The sequence below is a fragment of the Pleuronectes platessa genome, chromosome 6, assembly GCF_947347685.1.
Source record: "Pleuronectes platessa chromosome 6, fPlePla1.1, whole genome shotgun sequence".
NCBI lineage: Eukaryota > Metazoa > Chordata > Actinopteri > Pleuronectiformes > Pleuronectidae > Pleuronectes > Pleuronectes platessa.
In genome coordinates, this window is record NC_070631.1 from 17,744,098 (window position 1) to 17,762,580 (window position 18,483).

General features: G+C 42.4%; 1 protein-coding gene across 4 annotated transcripts; it reads right to left on the reverse strand.

Annotated features, from left to right (window-relative positions):
• Positions 1-850: 850 nt before the first annotated feature.
• LOC128442269 (methyl-CpG-binding domain protein 5) lies at positions 851-16,254 on the reverse strand. Of its 4 annotated transcripts, none has more exons than XM_053424649.1 (13): positions 16,051-16,254; positions 14,912-15,121; positions 13,621-13,760; positions 12,900-13,002; positions 12,545-12,716; positions 8,684-11,116; positions 7,445-8,436; positions 7,068-7,176; positions 6,768-6,907; positions 4,408-5,181; positions 4,122-4,174; positions 3,825-3,891; positions 851-2,698 (listed from the first exon to the last, which is right to left on the reverse strand). In XM_053424649.1, exons 3-13 carry the CDS (start codon positions 13,734-13,736, stop codon positions 2,627-2,629), a joined length of 5,031 nt encoding a protein of 1,676 aa, XP_053280624.1. In that variant the 5' UTR covers positions 13,737-13,760; positions 14,912-15,121; positions 16,051-16,254; the 3' UTR covers positions 851-2,626. The 4 variants fall into 4 exon arrangements, with proteins under 4 accessions (XP_053280624.1, XP_053280625.1, XP_053280626.1 ...); XM_053424650.1 differs by lacking the exon at positions 16,051-16,254 and adding an exon at positions 15,678-16,003; XM_053424651.1 differs by lacking the exon at positions 16,051-16,254 and adding an exon at positions 15,674-16,003.
• Positions 16,255-18,483: the final 2,229 nt, after the last annotated feature.

Below are 18,483 nucleotides of genomic sequence, written 5' to 3' on the forward strand. Positions count from 1 at the left end.
TTTTAACCTTTTAAAAAACCTCAGAGCCACAACTGAAGGATCTCATGAACTCTAATGATGTCATGGTTCATCTTTAGTGTCTTTCTTCATATATTAAAGTGTTTGAGCCCAAGGCTGATAAACTGATGAGAAATAAACAGAAAAATAAAGAATGTTGCCAGTTAAATTCACTAAATCCAGACTATTATTTGGATCTGCAACAAATTAGTCCTGAACATCAATCCTGATTATTTCCCCCAAGATCCATGAATGATTTAAGCCTTGATTTTGTGTTAATGTTAAATATTTTAAGTCTCAATTAATTATGTTCAAAATAACCGTCACAGATAAACTAAACGTTGTCATGAAGACTCAACCTCCAGGAAGTAACGCTGCAGCGACACTGACCCGCCCCCCTCTCCTCCTCCTCCTCCCCCCCTCCTCCTCTCGCTTTATTGTGTCGTTTAAGATCACGTTATTTTCTGCTTCTTAAAAAAACACAGTTCTGCTTTAGTTTCAGTCTGAAAACAAGAAGTTCCAAAAGTTATGTGTTTTGTATATATATATTCATATGTGATTTTACTAAAGTTTTAAGTCTGATCGGGTTGGAAAATAAGAGTTGACTTTATTGATCTGCAATACCTGTAATTTTATGATTATTTTAAAGAATGTAAGACTAGGAGTCTTATTCTTTCCAAGCTATCAATTACTACAAACTGATTTCTTCATATATTTTGTTCAAACAGTAAACAATCTCATCAATATGATGCCTTTCAACAATGTTCAAGTTATAGGCAAATTCAGATAAATACAAAAAACTGCATCATAAAGCTGCTCACATCCTTTTCTGAACAGACGTCAACACAAGATACATTTTCTGTAAATAGTTTAATATTAAATAAAAAAAGACTCCCATATAAAAAAGAAAGCTACAGTCCACAATTTAATCGTCTTTTAAACATAAGTATTGAAAGCAAAGGGGTAGATTGAGAAAAATACTTAATTACAATTCCCAGAAAAATTCACAATTCATTGTTTTCTCGTCTCTTTCTCTAACAATATAAAATCAAAATAAAACACGTTAACTGTACATATGTACAAATCTCCAAGTGTAGAAATTGCATAATCTGCTTTCTTTTTCACTTTTCTTTATTCTTTTTTTCATTTATTTTTTTAAATACAGCTAGTGATGCCAGTACTCTTGGGGCGGGGCAGTGTGTGGAGGAGAGTTCAAACAGTGACATGAGACAGAGGGAGGATATGACTCCAAATCCACAGTAACACACGGATTCAACAGATCCACGTAGGACATTATCACTCTCTGCGTCTTACGTTTTCCAGACATTCATTCATACACTCCAAAGACATACTGTTCTTTCTATAAACTGAGCTCATGTTCAGTTTCAAAATCAAATCCTTCTTTTTTTCTCTCCACACATGTTTCTCGTGGCTGGGGGGGTGAACGTTTTGGGTGAGTGTTAAGTCAACAGATAATTACATAGTCTCCATCACACCACAGCCACAAGTATTTCTTCACAGCAACAAGTAACGCAGCATGTGAAATTTAAGTGGGTTACAAAGGTGAAGTAAATGATGCTCAAAGTTTTTTCTGAATTGTTCCAGATTCAGTTGTGGACCTTGCAAACTTCAAAACCTGTGGGGGGTTCAGAGTCACTTGTTCCCTGCTCTTTAGGGTGAGGGAATTAATGTGTTATGACACGATTCAAACAGTTGTACAAAAAAAACCTCAAATTTAGAATTAACATTTTCTCAGTTCATAAGATTATTAGTGATATATAAACCATTATGGGAAATCTTGACAAGATGTGGAATCAGGATTAGAAAAACAACATGTGACAAGTGGCCGATGTAAACTTGAAACCTGATAGTGATCCACATTATTTCCTTGGCTTAGCCCATACAAAGGTTATTTCATCCTGAGGAAGGAAAACAAAAAACTCTGGTTCTTCTCATATTCTTCCAGCACCTTTCTTTCTTTCTTTCTTTCTTCATGAATTCTTTGAAATACAACTGCTGTGCATTTCTTTACCTCACTAACGAACCGGGTCTTGTGTGCGAGAATTCAACTCATGATTGGACAGCGAGGGGCTCAGCAATAGCACTGTTGTCCAACACACACTCAAGACACATAAAAAGACACACACACTTCCACACATGTGCACACACACACTTTCAACAGAGAGCATCGTTCAAGTAGATGGGCTTTATCCTGACTCACAGTAACACACTGATGAGAAGAAAACAGTACTGTTTGTTATTTTTTGTATTTTCTCACTGACATAAATCTAACACCAACCATAATTAACAGATCTCTGATTACAATGTCAAGCAACCATTATTGTGTGAACTAGACCTAAGAGAAGACCTAAGTGAAAAAGTATCCACAAACTCTCTCCAATTTTCTTGGGACTTTTTTATAAATTAATTTCAGACTAGATCTCTCTCCTATGCGTTTTTCATAGTGGTTGCCATAACAATGGTTGACATGACAACAACATATTAGTGCAGTTGAATTAATAAGAAAAAGGGCTAAACAGTGGTGATGATGGTGGAGAAATGGAGGGGGGGGATAGAGGGCTGCCTATGATTGCTGCACACAGCGCTGACTGACAGCTCCCTCCACCAATCACTGTCTCTGTGACCTTGTGCCTCGTCGCCTCCTGCCACGGACCGACCTCTCAGGCTTCAGCAGTGCTGTCTGGAACGAGAGAGAGAGAGAGAGTACAGTCAGTCAGGCTTATCTCCTCATTCCCCTGTAGCAAACGTTTTGAGACTAGAGTGCAGAGCAGAGTAAATATAGAATTCTGAGCCTCCGGCTGCTGATCCAGCGTCTTGTTTTCACCATTTGTAGGATTTTTCTTAGGAACTATCTTTTTGGCATTAAAGTTTCATTCTTGACCTTGAAAACAGTGACTATGTTTACATGGATACCAATGTTCTGATATTAACCTGTGTTGCTCGATTGAATGACCTTTCAGTAGAAGACAGTCAGTAGTATTTTCCTGCAAGCACGAAGTGGAGCTTTCCTTCAGCAGGCACATCTCTCGATGCACCTCATTTAACTAACCACAAAGCTACTGATCTAGACATATACGAGCTTTTCTTTCCCTTGCTTATAAAGAGCTTGTTGTCATTGTCTGATATCAGAAGCAGAGGCCGAACATGCAAATAGAGCATTACAGGGAGTTCAGGGTTCTCACACCTTCTTAAGGAACTTTTTCAGGATCTAATGCATCAAATTAGTTAGAGAAACTGGTCAAAGATAATAACAGTTACAATATATTTATAATGACAAGCTTTACAGTAGCTCATGGACAACATAGGCACCTGGTTGTGTTTTTAAAATGGAAGAGCAATCTTTAAATGATGGGGGTTTGGGGTCCTACATCAAAAAAATTAAAATGCTTAACAGTCAGTATATAACTGGGTGGATCAGGGTAGGAAATTATTAAATGATATTTAGTTACATATTAGAAATTATAACAACAAAAACATTATATATAGATATATAATATATAAATAACCTTAAAACAAACGTTTGATCAAACTTGGATGAAGGAAATGCTATAATCTAATTCCAGTGTCACCTGGGTATTTTACACAGAAGTTCTAGTACCAAATTATTTTAGAGCACCTTGAGCTGGTATAGTTGTACTGTTACACAGGAAAAAATAAAAATAATTTAAAAACCAGATCATCTTAACTTACATTTTCTCAAATGGAGAATATTTTAAAACTGGAGGTTTGAAAGCTGATCGGCAACCATCACTGCTGATAATTAAACTGATAGATCTGTGAGGCACGGAGGGGGAGCTGGCTCTTACTGTAGCCTTGGTTTCCTCTAGTGCTGTTGCATCCATGTCTCTGAAGTCCTCCAACACGTTCTGTAGCCTAACAAACAAAGTAAGAAACACATTAGTACTCAATACATATGGCAGCAAATATGGTTGATAAGACCAAGTTGTAATGAATCATTAGCAAAACTAAAATATTGTCTAAAGTACTGAAGATCACAGTGTTTGCTCAGTGAGTCCATCTCAGATTTCTACTGAAAATAAATGTATTCAGATTATTCCACTGTCTACATGTCTGAGAAATGAAACATTAAAAAGAGAACTTACGTTTGTTTCCTTTTCCTTCCTCTTCTGGCTCCGCCCACTGTTCCTGCTTGATCCTTAGAAGGTGAAAAGAGAAATCCCGTTACAAAAACCCAATAGTGAAAGCATCCATCACTGATATAAAATGCAGCCTCTCAAATTCGTTACAATACTAATACATCTATTTTTACAGTCTGAGGTTGATACAAACATTCAAATCCTGTTGTCTCAGCAGGATGATGCTTCAGTCCAAATTTGTGATATGAAATTGTGCCTGAGCTGAAAGAAAACAGAGGAACGTGACACTCACCCTCCCCTGTTCAGTGTGCAGCAATGTCCCAGCTGTCTCCTCGCCGGGCCTCACACTGCATCCATCCATGGGACTGAGGTACCCTGAATGGGGAATACGACCCTGCCTATCCCCACCTGCCTCCACGAAAGGGCAAACAGCTGCAGCAGGCCCATGACAGTCCGTCTTAGCCTCCTCCAAGTATATGGGTGGCATAGGGGGCTCTGGGTGGGTATGTCCCTCTACTATGACTGGCTTCCTGTGCAAGGGTGACGTAGACCCGTCCTCACTGGGTTTGGGCGTCCCCTGAGCAGGGGAATGGGCTGCTGCTTCCAGGCTGAGTCGGGAAAGGTCTGGGTTACGGAGGGAGCAAGCCCTACGAGGACTTAGGGAGACCGGGGCACTTGCCTGCGGCAGAGTTGGGACAGGGGTGGATGGGGTATGGTGCTCCACTGGGAAGGAAACCGGCGGTAAGGCACAGAAGGGTGAAGTGGGATCAGATGGCCCCAAGTGGGCCCCATCTTCCTGCTCTTTAGCACTGACTTGAAGGAAGGAGGTATAAATTGTGTCCATGAAAGAAGTGTAAGGATCAATAACAGGCCTTCCCTCAGATTCTCGCTGGGGGGCTGGCGTGGGGCCATGGGCAAGGGTAGGAGCTGATGGCGGAGCTGGAGCAGGTCTGTGGACCATATCAGGTGCAATCTGATTGGCGGGAATGTCTTCCTGCGGAGCAGGACTTTGTCTTTCCTGCATTGAGACTGGCTTCTCTCCTTCTGAGTGTGATGCAAGGTTAAGCTGGAGGGCAAAAAAAGAAAAAGTTCATTCAGACAGGCAAACTTTCCAAAAACGTTTTAAGGACCCAAAAGGAAAACAATTGAAAAGCAAATTATCAAAATTCTTTGGCATATGCACTATACTGTACAAATACTGGATCCGATACTAATTTGCCTAAATGTGAAATAGGTGCCTTATATATTGAAATACCAGCTGTAAAGTACTATCAGGGTTCATACACATTTTGACCAATGGATTTCCATGACATTTTGTGAAATCTCGGTGTATACGCAAAAAGTGACAAAATGTAGTATTTAAACTAACAATGAGAATTCCAAGGCATACAGTATACCTTAAATGACACACACCCAAGTTACCTGCTTATATTTTGAGCGTATTTCTTTAAAAGCATATGAATTATTTAAAACTCAGCGTAAATGAACGACATGAAAATATGAATATAACAAATTTCAATGACTTTTCCATAACTTTGGGGATTTTATTTTTTCCATGACTTTTCCAGGCCTGGAAAAACATATTTTAAAATTCAATGACTTTTCCAGGTTTTTCATGAGCCCTGATTACATTCACACATTTTCTAACAAACTACAAACTAAACAGGACCTGGCTTAAAGCTATTTGGTTTCTAGCAATAAATTATTTATAGAATTAAAGTAGATGTGATGCAATCCACTAGAGTGACGACTTCTCCCTCTCCTCAAGTTGCTGGACTGAAAAAAACAACACATCACTTGTACAGAGGTGTTACCGAGTGAAGGTTCTTTACTCACGCAAGTTCAATCAATGATCGTTCCATATCTGACTTACTGTGATGAAGTTTGGGTAAGTGCTAGCAAAACATATACCATTTCAGTTTTTATTTTACAAAAAAAAGCCATAATAATCATTGATAGAAGTCGATAGAGTTTACATAGAGTTTAAAGTATTCTGCAAATTATGTATAAAGCTCATAAGACAACTTTGCCTACCAACATCCAGAGAGATTTGAAAAAAGAGGAAGCTATTATAATTTAAAAGGAACAGACATCTTTAAAAAAAACTGAGATTCAGAACCTAATTGGTGGAATGTCACAGAACAGTGAAAGGAATCAGTTAATGTAACATCTCAACAAAGAAACCATAGAATCTAAAACGAAAACTATATAAAAAAAATACAAAATAAAGCCAGTATTTTAAGGAAATACAATGAAATGTGTTAATTAAGTTTTGATATGAGGGGCTGTGTTGGCCTGCAGCTATTGGAATATTGTTGAATTATTAGCTTTGTTAATTAATGTCTTGTGAAGAGGGGCAGGTTATAAATATATATATATATACTGATAACTGTTAACAGGAATGGCTGATAAGACTTGCCACAGGCAACATTAAGCATTTTAAAGTGCGAGTTACAGTCAATACCTCTGCCACTTTTCTATTTTATAAACTGCTCAGTTTTAATGAGAATTTGAGTCATCTGTCCAGATCTTGATCTTAAATATCAGTTAAAAAATTCACAGCATCATTGAATATTCTAAGAGCATTCATCCACAATAAAATCCCTGTTCAGGCAGTAGCCTTCATATACACTTAATCCACCAGTTACCTACCTGTATGTTGTTAAGCAAGTTGATGGCCCCATCAGGACCCTGCAGCAGAGGCATACCCAAAGCAGAGGTTTGGACTGAGGGCAGGAGGATGGAACCTGCTCCAATCATGTTGTGAAGGCCCGCGATACCAGAGAGATCTCCTACCGTAGACACATTTCATAGGTTCAGTGATATCATACTACTACAAAGAGCCTACAGTGTTCCATGTTTTTATACTGAGAGTGGTTAATATAAGTCATTCCTAACACAATAAATGTAATCTTGAGAAGTAAGTGTTACCTAAGGGTGGGCACAACTCACCTAATACAGCGGAGTTAAGCAAAGTGGGAAGTAACTGTTGGAGGATGGAGTTGTCCTTGCCTTGGAGAGACAGGGGTATGAGGGTGTCAACACCAGCATCAGTAGATACCTGGAGAGTTGAGTAGAGGACAGAAGACGATTTCAGTTTCAGGCCTCCCAAAAAACTGATTAAAAAAAAGGTAGAGACCGGGACAGCTTTCCAGAAATAAGTGCATTCACAACTCAATTCAGCAACCACAAAAAACAATGTTGTTAGAGGAGGACTTCATTTAAATGTAGTTTAGAAAAAATGAAGCAGGCAAGGGAAGTAGCTCACAGTTGCTTTAAGGGAAACTAGGAGCTCCAAGGAAAGAGTTATAGGAGAGAAGGGAGCCTACCTGAGGTTGGGTATGTTGGGATAGCTGTGCAGGAGCTAACTGGGTGTGGGGAGGCGGGTGGAGCTCAGCAGAGCTCAGGGCAGCGGAGAGCAAGGCAGGGCTGAGGGGCAGGAAGGCTGCAGGGGAAGGAGGAAGAGCGGCAGGGAGGAGCAAAGACTGCAGGGCTTGGATAAGGCCCTCAGCTCCTGGAGGGATCGGCAGAAGGCCCTGGGCGACCTCCAAGAGCCCCGGGCCCAGTAGGGTAGATGGATCAAGGAGGCCAGAGACTTTATCCAGGGTGAGGCCCTCCAATGTGGTTGGGATCTGCTGTGGATGCTGAAGAGGAACTTCCAAACTGACCTGGCTCAAATGACCCAGCCCAGACAAAGGTATCAATGGTGCCTGCTGTTGCCCGAGCAACAATGAGGCCATGAGCAGAGCCTGAAGGTTGGACTTTTCTGTTAGCCCAAAATCAGCTTCCTGTCCTGTGGTAGGGGTAGAGCCTGGGGGTGGGAGGGGGTTCAATAAGCCCAAAAGGTTCAGAGGCAACTCCCCTTGGGTACCACTCAACAAGGGCAACAAGGGAAACAGGGGATTGTTTAATTGCTGTTGCTTCTGTTGTTGATCCTGGTGTTGCTGCTGCCTCTCTTGTTGTTGTTGTATCAGTAACTGATGCTGCTCCGGTGTTTGTAGTGTCGCATTGGCAGGGGGCATCTGGGCATGTTGCCCTCCCAACCACATTCCCCCTAGGGGCAATGAAGCAAGGACTGTAGGGTCCAGGAGGGATGGTAATCCTCCTGTGGATGACAGCAGTTGAAGAAGCTGCTCTTGGTTCATGAAGGGAAAGGCCTCTGCCAGAGGTAAGGTGCTGGTCGAGTCTGCCATGGCTGAAGGGGTATGTGGATTGTTATTATCCCCAAGAGGAGTGGAGATGGCAAGCCCAGGGCTGACGGCTGCTGGAGGTTTAGTTACTGTTGGGACCTTTGGGTCCGCACATCCAGGCTCCTCTGGCCCTGCAGAAGAAAGGACAACCCACCATTATATAACAACAGGACTTAACTGTGGAGACCATATAGCCAAACACATTCCTTGTGTTTATCTTAAGTTGTAAGATAAATATTTATGACAGATTTTTGGTCTCCATATAGGTATATTTGCAGTATGCTGCAAATTGTTAACAACAATTTAACTTCTATATGCTTTAAAAAATTATATTTCATTTGCAGGAGCAATACACTGCAGAATAAAGAATATCCTAACCTGTAGCACGATTTCCTTGGAAAGACATCTCAACATCAGTGGTGCGGTCAGAGGAGCTGCCCTCCCCTTGTGGAGCGGTGGAGGAGGCTGCGAGAAGGGCCAGGACATGGTTGCTAAGATCAAGAGGCTTCGGGGAGGTGGATATTGCCATAGAAACACAACCATGAGAGTGAGTCAGGTCCACTGATGTTGATGTGGTGCTACTACCCATCTCCATTCCCATGGTGCCCCCTGGTGAGGCTTCCTGCAAAGGTGCCTGGGAAACTGAGTCTGTTGTAGGAATGTGACTCTCAGTTGGTTGAGTCTTGTCAGAGGGAGTTGGGCACGTACGCAGAGATGGGCTGTTGCTGTTGGGTAAAGCTACATTTGAGTTGGGCAGCAGTGTTGAAGAAAGAAAATGTCTCTGTAGGGGACTTGATTTAGTTGACGGTGGGTATGAATGAGACTGTGCTGATCTGAACTGAGGGGAAGTGGGAGGAGGAGAGAGCGGCAGAGAAGTAGTGTCATTACTTTGGGAGGGGGACTGTGAATGCCTGATGTTAGAATGATGAGCAGGAGAAGTGGGTGACAGTCTCGGGCTCTGTCTATTAGTGTGTCCAACTCCTTCAATAGACATAGATCCTGGCTGAGCAGAAGCAGAGTTAGAGACTGTAGTTGTGGTCTGTGCATTCTGCACACTGAGTAGGTGCAACAGAGCAGACAGAGGCTGGGTTGGAGGATCCAAGCCAAGGGGTGTGGGCGTCAGGCCTGTAGTGAAATCCAGGGGCTCGTTTTGTCGTGGAGGCCTGGGAAGGTGTGCGGTCTGTCGAGGAACAGGGAGCCTGGTTATCTGCCCGGGGAGGAGATGACGATGATGGGTATCCATGACAGCATTCTGGTTCTGCACAGTTGAGGTAGAGGAGGAGGAGTGCAAGGAGGAAGGGGACGAAGAGGAGGAAAGGTTGATAACTGTGGCAGAAGCAGCTTCTCCTGGTGACATCGCCTGTGGCCCATTAGCCAGCTGCTGAGTGTCTCTTAGCATGCTGAGCACTGTCTGAGATCGCCGTTGCCTCTTCCTGTGCGATGCATTGCGCTCTGCGGTGGGAGGCAGGTGGGGCAGAGAGGAAGCCAGGGACTGAGCCAGAGAGTGGCATGGAGGAAAGAGGATGGCAGAGGCTGCTGCAAGGGAGGGATGGGGAGACCTAGAAGCAGTGGAGGAGGGAGGGTGGCTGTTATGTAAAGTGCTGTTAGTTACCTTTGACGACTGCTGCTGCTGTGCCTCTTTCAAGATGTCCAGAGAAGAGTTCAAGCTCCCTGCGTTGCTGGCCACATTTGAGCTCTGGCCCTGGGTTATCTGGTTTGCCACCTGAGCCTTGGCAGCGGCAGAGAGCAAGCTACTTGCAGGGAAAGAAGCTGGGTGTGGCATTTTGCTCTGATGGCTGTGGTGGTTCAAAAATGCCCCCAGAGGTAAACTAGAGGGACCGGCAGAGTTTAACCCAAAACCTGGTGGTCCCGAGCTGGAAGTCTGACTCAAGATACTCTTAGAAGGCTTCGAGGAGCAAGCATGAAGGTTGCTACCGCTTTGGTTGGTCAGTAAGGAGGGGTTATTAGGGTTTAGGAGGTGGTGATTATTAGTGCTGCTGTTGCCTGAGTTCTTAAACTGCTCCAAGATATCTTCCAGCTTATACCTCGGGAAATGGGGGCTAGGGTTTGGGGAGCCACCAGGGAGAGGGGAGAGTGGAGAGGAAGAGGTGGATCTCCTCCTCTGAGACAAGTTACTTCCCATCTGCCCTCCTCCTTCTACTGCTGCTGCTGTAGTGCCTCCACCCTGCTCAGAGATAGGGGAGGGAGACGCAGATGGGTGGCGTGTCCGCTGGTGAGGAGAAACACAGTTTATGTTATGAAAAGAGGGAGAGTGGGAGGGAGACGGAGAGGGGGTGGAGCCCCCCGAGATGACACCATGAGGATGACTAGCGTTGGTCTGTCCTCCTCTTCCTACTCCACCAAGGGTCTTCGGGGAGGAGGGAGGAGGTGAAGAGAGCAACCCGAGTAGAGGAGAACTAGGGGTCTCTGGAGTTTTGGGTGTTCTTTGACCTTGGCTGACATTCTGAGGTGTGGGTGTGCGGGTTGACCTCTGAGCAGCGCTGTAAGAGGGGAATGTGGAGGTGGAGGAAGAGGTGGAAGGTGCAAGGAGAGAAGGAGGATGGTGAAGCCTTCTCAGGGTATCTAAGGGATGATGAGGGTTTGTGCCTGTGTGGAGGATATTGTTGGAACCGTTATATGGGTAAATAAACTGGTGGGAGGATTTAGGGCTGGCACAGGGATTTGAGTGGAAATTGTTGTGGGGTCGAGCAGGGGATGGATGGAGTTTGGGATGGTAAAGGCTTCGGTCCTCTTCTTCCCGCTCCACGAGTATCCCATTAAGATCGCGACTGTCCACTCGACTGCTCACCTCTGAAAGTGAAGACACACACAAGAAAGGCTTGTTATGTCATTTTCTCATCCATTATAAATACTCTTCTGGGCTAATTACTGTGTATGAATATTCTGCGAGTGAGTGTTTGGGAAGAGCATCCTGATGTTACATCTTTAATGCTGTAATTGGTGTGCAAGGTGCTACAGAAATACAACCAAGCACAACCACTAACTTTTGCCAACTGGTAGATTTAGAAAAATGAAGGTCTGTGGACAGAGGAGATGTCAAAAATCATCCATCCTTCCATTATCTAAACCACTTATCCATCAAGTGTTGCGTGTAAGGGGGACTGGAGCCAATCCCTGCTGACATTCGGCAAGAGACAGGATTAACCCTGGACAGGTCACAAGCTTATTGGAAGGCAAACATACAACTCACATTCACACCTACAGACAAATTTCAGTCTCCAATCATTCTAACCACAATCTGTATGTCTTTAGAGGATGTGAAGGATGCCAGAGTACACTGAGATAAATCATGTATACATGGTAAGAACATGCCATCTCTAAAAACAATATGACACCTTACCAAGGGGGGGGATTTATTATGCCCAATATATGCACAAATACAGGCACTAAAAGGCATGACTAACACAGAAAAAGCTTTGATCAGCAGCTACTAGGCAGGAGGACCTTTTCAATACATAACTGGGTACCTCAATTGTACATGGTAATTAGGTTTGCTGTTTAAATATAATTATTGTTATATTGGTGGATGTCTGTGTGATGTTAAAATACGTAATGTAGAGCTCTAAATACACTGAACTCAAAGACACTTACCAGTTTGCAGTAACTGGTGACATTTTGTAATCCAAATATTTTCACTCAGTCAAATAATTCACACCCTTTTAAACCCACGTGTAACAGCCTGTGATGAAAATGTATTTGTTAATTTCCCAACAACACATCTGAGCAAACAATTACTGAATGGATCCTGTTTTGTGAAAAGGGGACGTACATTAATAATACTGCAAATTGAATAAGAGTTATTGCTTACAGAACTGATTTGGATAAGGGGAAATATGTATAAAGTTATTCACTTTGATTTAACTTCACCTCCGAGGATAATCTTGTAAAAATAATAAGTACTAAATCGTATAACTGTACATGTAACCATTGATGTAAGGTTACTAATGTGCGTACAACACATGCAACTCCACCATAGACAGTTTTGATAGAAAAAAATGTAGGTATTATTAAACTCTGGTGGACTGAGAGTCTCCATCCACAACTAAATAAAAACTAAAATTTACTTGTGATGCTGATCAGCATCTGTTTAGTAATTCGTATAGAAAAGTTATTCGCATCGATTGATTTACTATTTTATTCAACAATGTTTGATATAAAAGGTTCAGGAGTGTACTGGTGTGTCTCATCTGAAGTGTTACTCAATGCTTCAAGATTTACCTGCATGATGAAGGTTGTTGAAGGGCAGCTGGGAGGCCTGCATACTGCGACACAGAGCAGCCATGGCTACCACTTTCCTGCGGTGGTTACACAGTTTGGTCATGTCCTGCTCTGTTTTGCCTAAAGGCTGGCTGTGCTGTTTTACCTTCACTCCCACAGTGAAGTTGAAAACCTGCAGGATACCAGAATAAAAAAGCATGATGTTTATTACATACTGGTCAGTTGATTTTGAAGAGGTTAAAAGGTAATTTGTTGATATGACAGTAGTTGTGTTTTAAACTGAATTCAAAGAGCAAGAGTGGCTCCTACGTTATCACACAAATACAACTTTATAACTTTTATACTACAAGCTTACCTTATGGATGATGAGTGGACACTCCAGACCACATTTGCAGGTGCCATCAGTCGACAGATAGGTCTTGACCTCATCCAGAGAGGACAAGGCAGTGCCACTGGGACTACAGGAAGAAGGCAGGAATAATTAGTTACAGCAAACACAAAGTAAACAGAAAAGTGAACAAGCAAAGACAAGTCCAAAGCACAGCAGTGTTCAGTAACAGACCTGATCACACACCAGAATCTGCACGTTTAAATATCTTGTTGACATGAGTATTTGAGCCCATCCACAAAGTAAAACATGTTGTGTTTTAAGTGCCTCTCTAAAAGGTTCCCCTACTGTATGTTTTTGGAACGGAAAAAAAAGAAAGAAAAAACGACAGGAAAAATATTTTTGATATATCGTGCAGCCCTTATTTATATCCATGTCGATCCAGAAAAATAAAATGTCTTTAGTGTGTTTTAATGAGCATATTCATTATTGAGTTGCAGCCAAAAACAAGTTTTGTGATGTTACATTGACCTTGACCTTTGACCACCAATTTAGTCAAACTTGGTCCAAGTACACGTAAGTGAATGTGATCTCATGTCTATGTCCCCTTGTCATATCTTTTTGTCAATAAATAAATCGCTGTGACATAAGATCAAGCTCATTCAGCAGTGTATTTCCATTTGACCAGTTTGAAAATATACAAATATGTGCAGTGCGCTTGCAGACACTTTCAACTGAGCCAACACACCTGACATAGATCACCTGCCAGCCCTCCACTCTCCTCTGCCAGCCGATGGGGACGTGTATTGCAGTGGCGTGGACACCATCCTTGTCCCCACTGACAGTCTCACTGCCTCCCATCATTTCGTAGCTGCCGTGTGCCAGCACCTTGGAAAGGAAGCTACTGTTAAAAGATCATTCCAACTCAATACCGTAAAATCAAGTTCAATTACTTTAAGAGACAAGAGTTCGGATATATTGGCTGCAGCTCCCCCACGCTGTGAGCCCCATAAGATAAGCAGTATGATGGTGGATGGAGTTTGGGTATGTTATACATCTTTTACGTCAAAATTATCACGTACACAGGTTCTTGAAATGCACATAAAGAAACAAAAAAAAAAAGAATTACTCCTTTCCCCTTGCCAGTAAAGGAGTTTGACTTTCTGTTTTTTTCCTTTAATGAGTCATGTTTGACGTAAAAAATGCACCAAAATACTGAGAAGCTCTCTCATCTTGTTGTCAAGCCAGTGAAACATCTTGCATGATAAAAAAGAAAAAAAATTGCAGTTGTGCATTGTTCCCAAGATGTAAAAAAACTGTTTTTCAGTTCATGGCCAGAGTATTAATGCACACTGTTACACTGAGCAGAAAATGTGGAGTCAGTTTCTAGACTGCCAAGTTTAAGAAGAAAGTTGCGCGTTGACCCAGGTGTCATTTTTCAATCACTGTCAATGTCATGTGTTCTGCAGAGTCATCTGACCCGGGAGGGAATTCTGATGTATCCTTTCCCATTGCAGACAGATGTTAGTGGGGGCTTTACAAATACCCTGTTGAGAACAAATCCTTGTTTTTCATTTTCAAAGTCAATGTCATTGTCTTAAATGTTTTCATGTGTTCATTTTTTAAGGTATGGGCTAAAGATGTCTTATAGAGTCAGACAATGACATTGTGTAATGACCCATTACTACTGCATATAGCATCCAAGGTTTTTACAGAGCTTTAAAATAGGCGCGTTTATTTTCAGATCCCATACGCATGTCTTTGCAGTGATATCTAAGGAATATCAACACTGATTAAAACAAGCTGCATGCCACTTCCGTCTCTTTAAACAACACCACATGTAAATGTCAAAGATCAAATATTAATAAATTGAACCACTATGATGAAATCTGCATCGATTTAACAGAATCATGAAACATAAACGTATTCTGATAATAAAAGGTATGACTGGATGTGGTCATGTTAAAAGAAAACACGATTTTAGTTTAAGGTCAGTTAAGGTAAAAAACAAACAAACAAACAAAGCACTTTTTACATACCGTGTCATCTTTGGGAAGCCAGGATCTGTTTTGGCTAGGGGATCCACTGTCCGGTGTACATGCTGGTGGGTGAGAAGCGCACAGACTGCCAGTAAAACCTGACTCGATGCCTGGACTTTCCCCCGGCTGCTCCTCGCTGTGGAGGATGACTCCTGCAGACGTATTTGTCCTGCTCACATCAGAGTAGGGGCTCGGGTGAAGATGAAGCGCCTGCAGAAGAAGTGTGGAGGTGGGTTATGTAATCTGTCAGGGTGAAGCAGGGTAAATAACTCGCGCTCGAAACTGTTTCCTGCAAATGATGTCATGGCAGCGGCAGCGTGCTCACATCACAGAGATCACAGTGTTATAAAAGAAAACAAGTTCAGGACGAGCTGCGACTGCTCTCATGTGGGAGGGTGTGTTTCGATAGGCCCGTAGTTTGCTGGACCTTTAGCTACAACATGAAGCAGCTACCCTCCCAAGAAGCTAGCGTGCTAGCAACATGGACGCAGCTTGAAATAAAAATCTTTAAGATGCAGAACTCAGGGGAACATATCTGCTTTCTGCAACAACAGTACCTGCTCAACTACGAGGCAACGCTAGCAGCTAGGATAGCAGCTAGCAGGCTACCCCCACTTTATAGTGCGTTCGTCGTGACAGCTGTCAGGCGCACAGAACACTCCGATGCGAAACTCTTGCGTGTTAGCCACGGTGACCAGAACCGAGCAGAGCCCGATACAGCTGCACAGGGAAATGCATGCGTGGCCTCACTCACTCACTCACTTACTGACTGACTGACAGCCGCTAGCTAGCCTCGGTGTTAGCGGGACATGCGAGCCTCTCTCTCTCTGCCTGCTGGCGAAGTTTTGGAGTCCTGGCTTTTCTGGGTCGCGGGAGAATCAAGAGTTAGCTGGTTAGCTAACGGACTAGCCGCGGAGTGTTTTGAAAAGGACAGATACTTCAAAATAAATCACCGCGAAATAAAGTAATCCGTCCGTTCAAATCACGCACTCGGGCGAGAAGCAGCAGCCCTCAGCGTGTGCGCGACGTCTGCCGGTCGGGTTTAAAACAAAGGGCAATAACGCTTCATTTTGCTGCGCCTGGGCTGTCGCTGCTAGCCCCAGTGGCTAGGCTAACACGGCTAACTGACTGAAATTTACTTGATGGTGGAGAGTCCCGACAAGACTGGAGGATGTCCCGCTCCGCTCCCGCTGCTGCTGCTCCGCTACCCGGCCGCCACCTGGCTCCCAGCTCCCCTAAAGCGTCTTCCAGTCCGCCGTGGTCCCACAACCATAATAACGACCCATGTAATCCAGATCCACAGCTACCCTCTGTGTTTTTTTTTCTTACAGATTCCGAGAAAAAAAAATAATGGAGCTTTTTTTTTTTTGTCGGGCATGCGCACTGGGTGACCAGGGAGTATTGTACCCGACATGCACCGGGACCTTTGTAGTGCTCCAGACAGGAGCATGCTATAATGGAGGAGCTGTGTGTGTTCGTTTCTGTGGGGGTGTGTGCGTGTATGTGTGTGTGCGTCTATGCCTGTGTGTCTGTGTGTGTGAGATGATGATGATAACGACACAATAATAACAGCTCACACAGTTGTACACCTTCTCTGCTCTCTGCACTGAAATTCACCTTAAAAACACAAAGGATGCTGACAAAAAGTCCAACATACACCCATGTATGATATTTATGCATTTCTATGTATTTTAAAGTGTAATGCAATAATGCAAACCACATGACCTTTCCTTTCACTCCCTGCTCCTTCCATGTGAAACTTACTGAGATTTTCCAAGATGTTGTTACTATAGCAGATCGTCAAAAGAAAACGAGAGATTACATGAAAGTATAAAACTGAACAGACATAGGCAAATTAATATAAAATAGGACTGCAATAAAATGAAATTCAGCGAATATGTTCACTCCTGCCTCTACAGATGAAATTGTATAGGAAGAGACACCTACTTTGTAAAATGCAGTGGCATATAGGATGATTGCATAACGATATAAACTGTATATGAGCTTTTAATCATTTTAATGAGATACTAAAATAAATGTATATAAATATACGCATATATAGACTGATATATAGGCAGGTAATGCGTACAATTTTACCTCGATCAAGATTTTGTATTTCACTTTACTTTTTTTATCTTTTATCTTTTATATATTTTTCTTTTATATTATTTTTTTCTTATGTGTGTTGTATTTATTTTGTTTTTATGTTCGTTGTATGCACCAACAACCAGAGCAAATTCCAGGTAGGTGTAAACCTACTTGGCAATAAATACATTCTGATTCTGATTCTGAAATAGTTTTCAGTTTTTTATTACCTCCACCAAGGATAATATGTTTCTGCCCCTGTCCATTTGTTTGTTTGTTTGCTGGATTACATATAACCTACAAAAAATTTTTCTGAAAAACTTGCTGGAAGGTTGGGATATGGGCGATATAAGGAAACTTCAGAAATTTGGTGCAGATCAGGGCAAAGAGGTAGATCTAGGATCTTTTGCTTTTTTTACTTTTTCAAAATGGTAAGAAAGGCTTTTTTTTTCTTTTAGATTTTCCCCAATTTCCAAATTAATAACACACAGATCTTGATAAAGAACATCTAGTATATTTAGAGGACTGCTATCCATGAGTGTGCAACCTTTGTTGCAGTTTGTTTTAATTTAAGGGGACTTTTGGGCCCTTGACGGAGGTATGTTCTCTACCACAGCACCATTCAGTGGAAATTGTTTTAGATCGGTGACGATGCAACTGTATGATCATTTTGGAGGCTGCAGTTTGTGATGCTGTTGCAATGTACTAAGGCGTTTCTGTTATTAAGCCTGCTCTATGATAGATAGATATTAATGAAGTGGACGAAATAATAGAAACACCTGTCAAAATAATTCCATAAAAATTTCACAGCTCAACAAGCTGCAGCCTCTAAAATGTGAAAAGGTCAGCTTGTATAAAGGTGTTATCGAAGATGTGTTAACACAGACAACAGCACTTCTACTCATCTCTGATGAGGTGGTTTAGGTGTGAATGCAACCGGCCCTGGTCTGATGTAAGAGCACAGTTCTAGTTGTATAATCCACAAACAAGGGCAGCTGCCAGGGCAAAAACACAGGGGTCATGAGTAAAACCCCCTCCTACACAGCACTAACCTCTGAAAGAAAAGAAAAATCCCCCCTCACATTTGATTAACCTTTTCAAATTTTAAGATATTTTCTTAAAGTGTAAAATCAGGTAAATAACAACATTGTCATTATTAGTCCTTTTTTGCTGACAGTGCAACGTAACCACAATATTACAAATTGAATATGGCACTTTTTCAGATAAAAGTTTGTGCATCCAATTTACTGGGATTAAAGGGCAAGGGCAGTGATCAAAGTAAATGCCTTAGTGTGTCTGTGTGTCTGTGTGTGTTTCTGTTCCCCCTAAACAAGTGGGACAAGGGGAAAGAGGGGAGTATTTGTGTGTGTAATGAAGACAGGGGGGAGAAAGTATCTGATTTCCCCTCGTCATCGGCGCTCAGTCCGAGGCCCCCAGCTGTCGCAAGCAGTCAGCCTGACACATGAGTGCTCAGCCTATCACAAAGA

Coding starts and splice junctions, on each gene's coding strand:
- LOC128442269 (XM_053424649.1), bottom strand. CDS start 13,736: ATGATGGGAGGCAGTGAGACTGTCAGTGGGGACAAGGATGGTGTCCAC. Junction 12,717..12,899: donor GTCCACTCATCATCCATAAG/GTAAGCTTGTAG, acceptor GGTATCCTGCAG/GTTTTCAACTTCACTGTGGG. Junction 5,182..6,767: donor ACTTGCTTAACAACATACAG/GTAGGTAACTGG, acceptor TTTGCCCTCCAG/CTTAACCTTGCATCACACTC.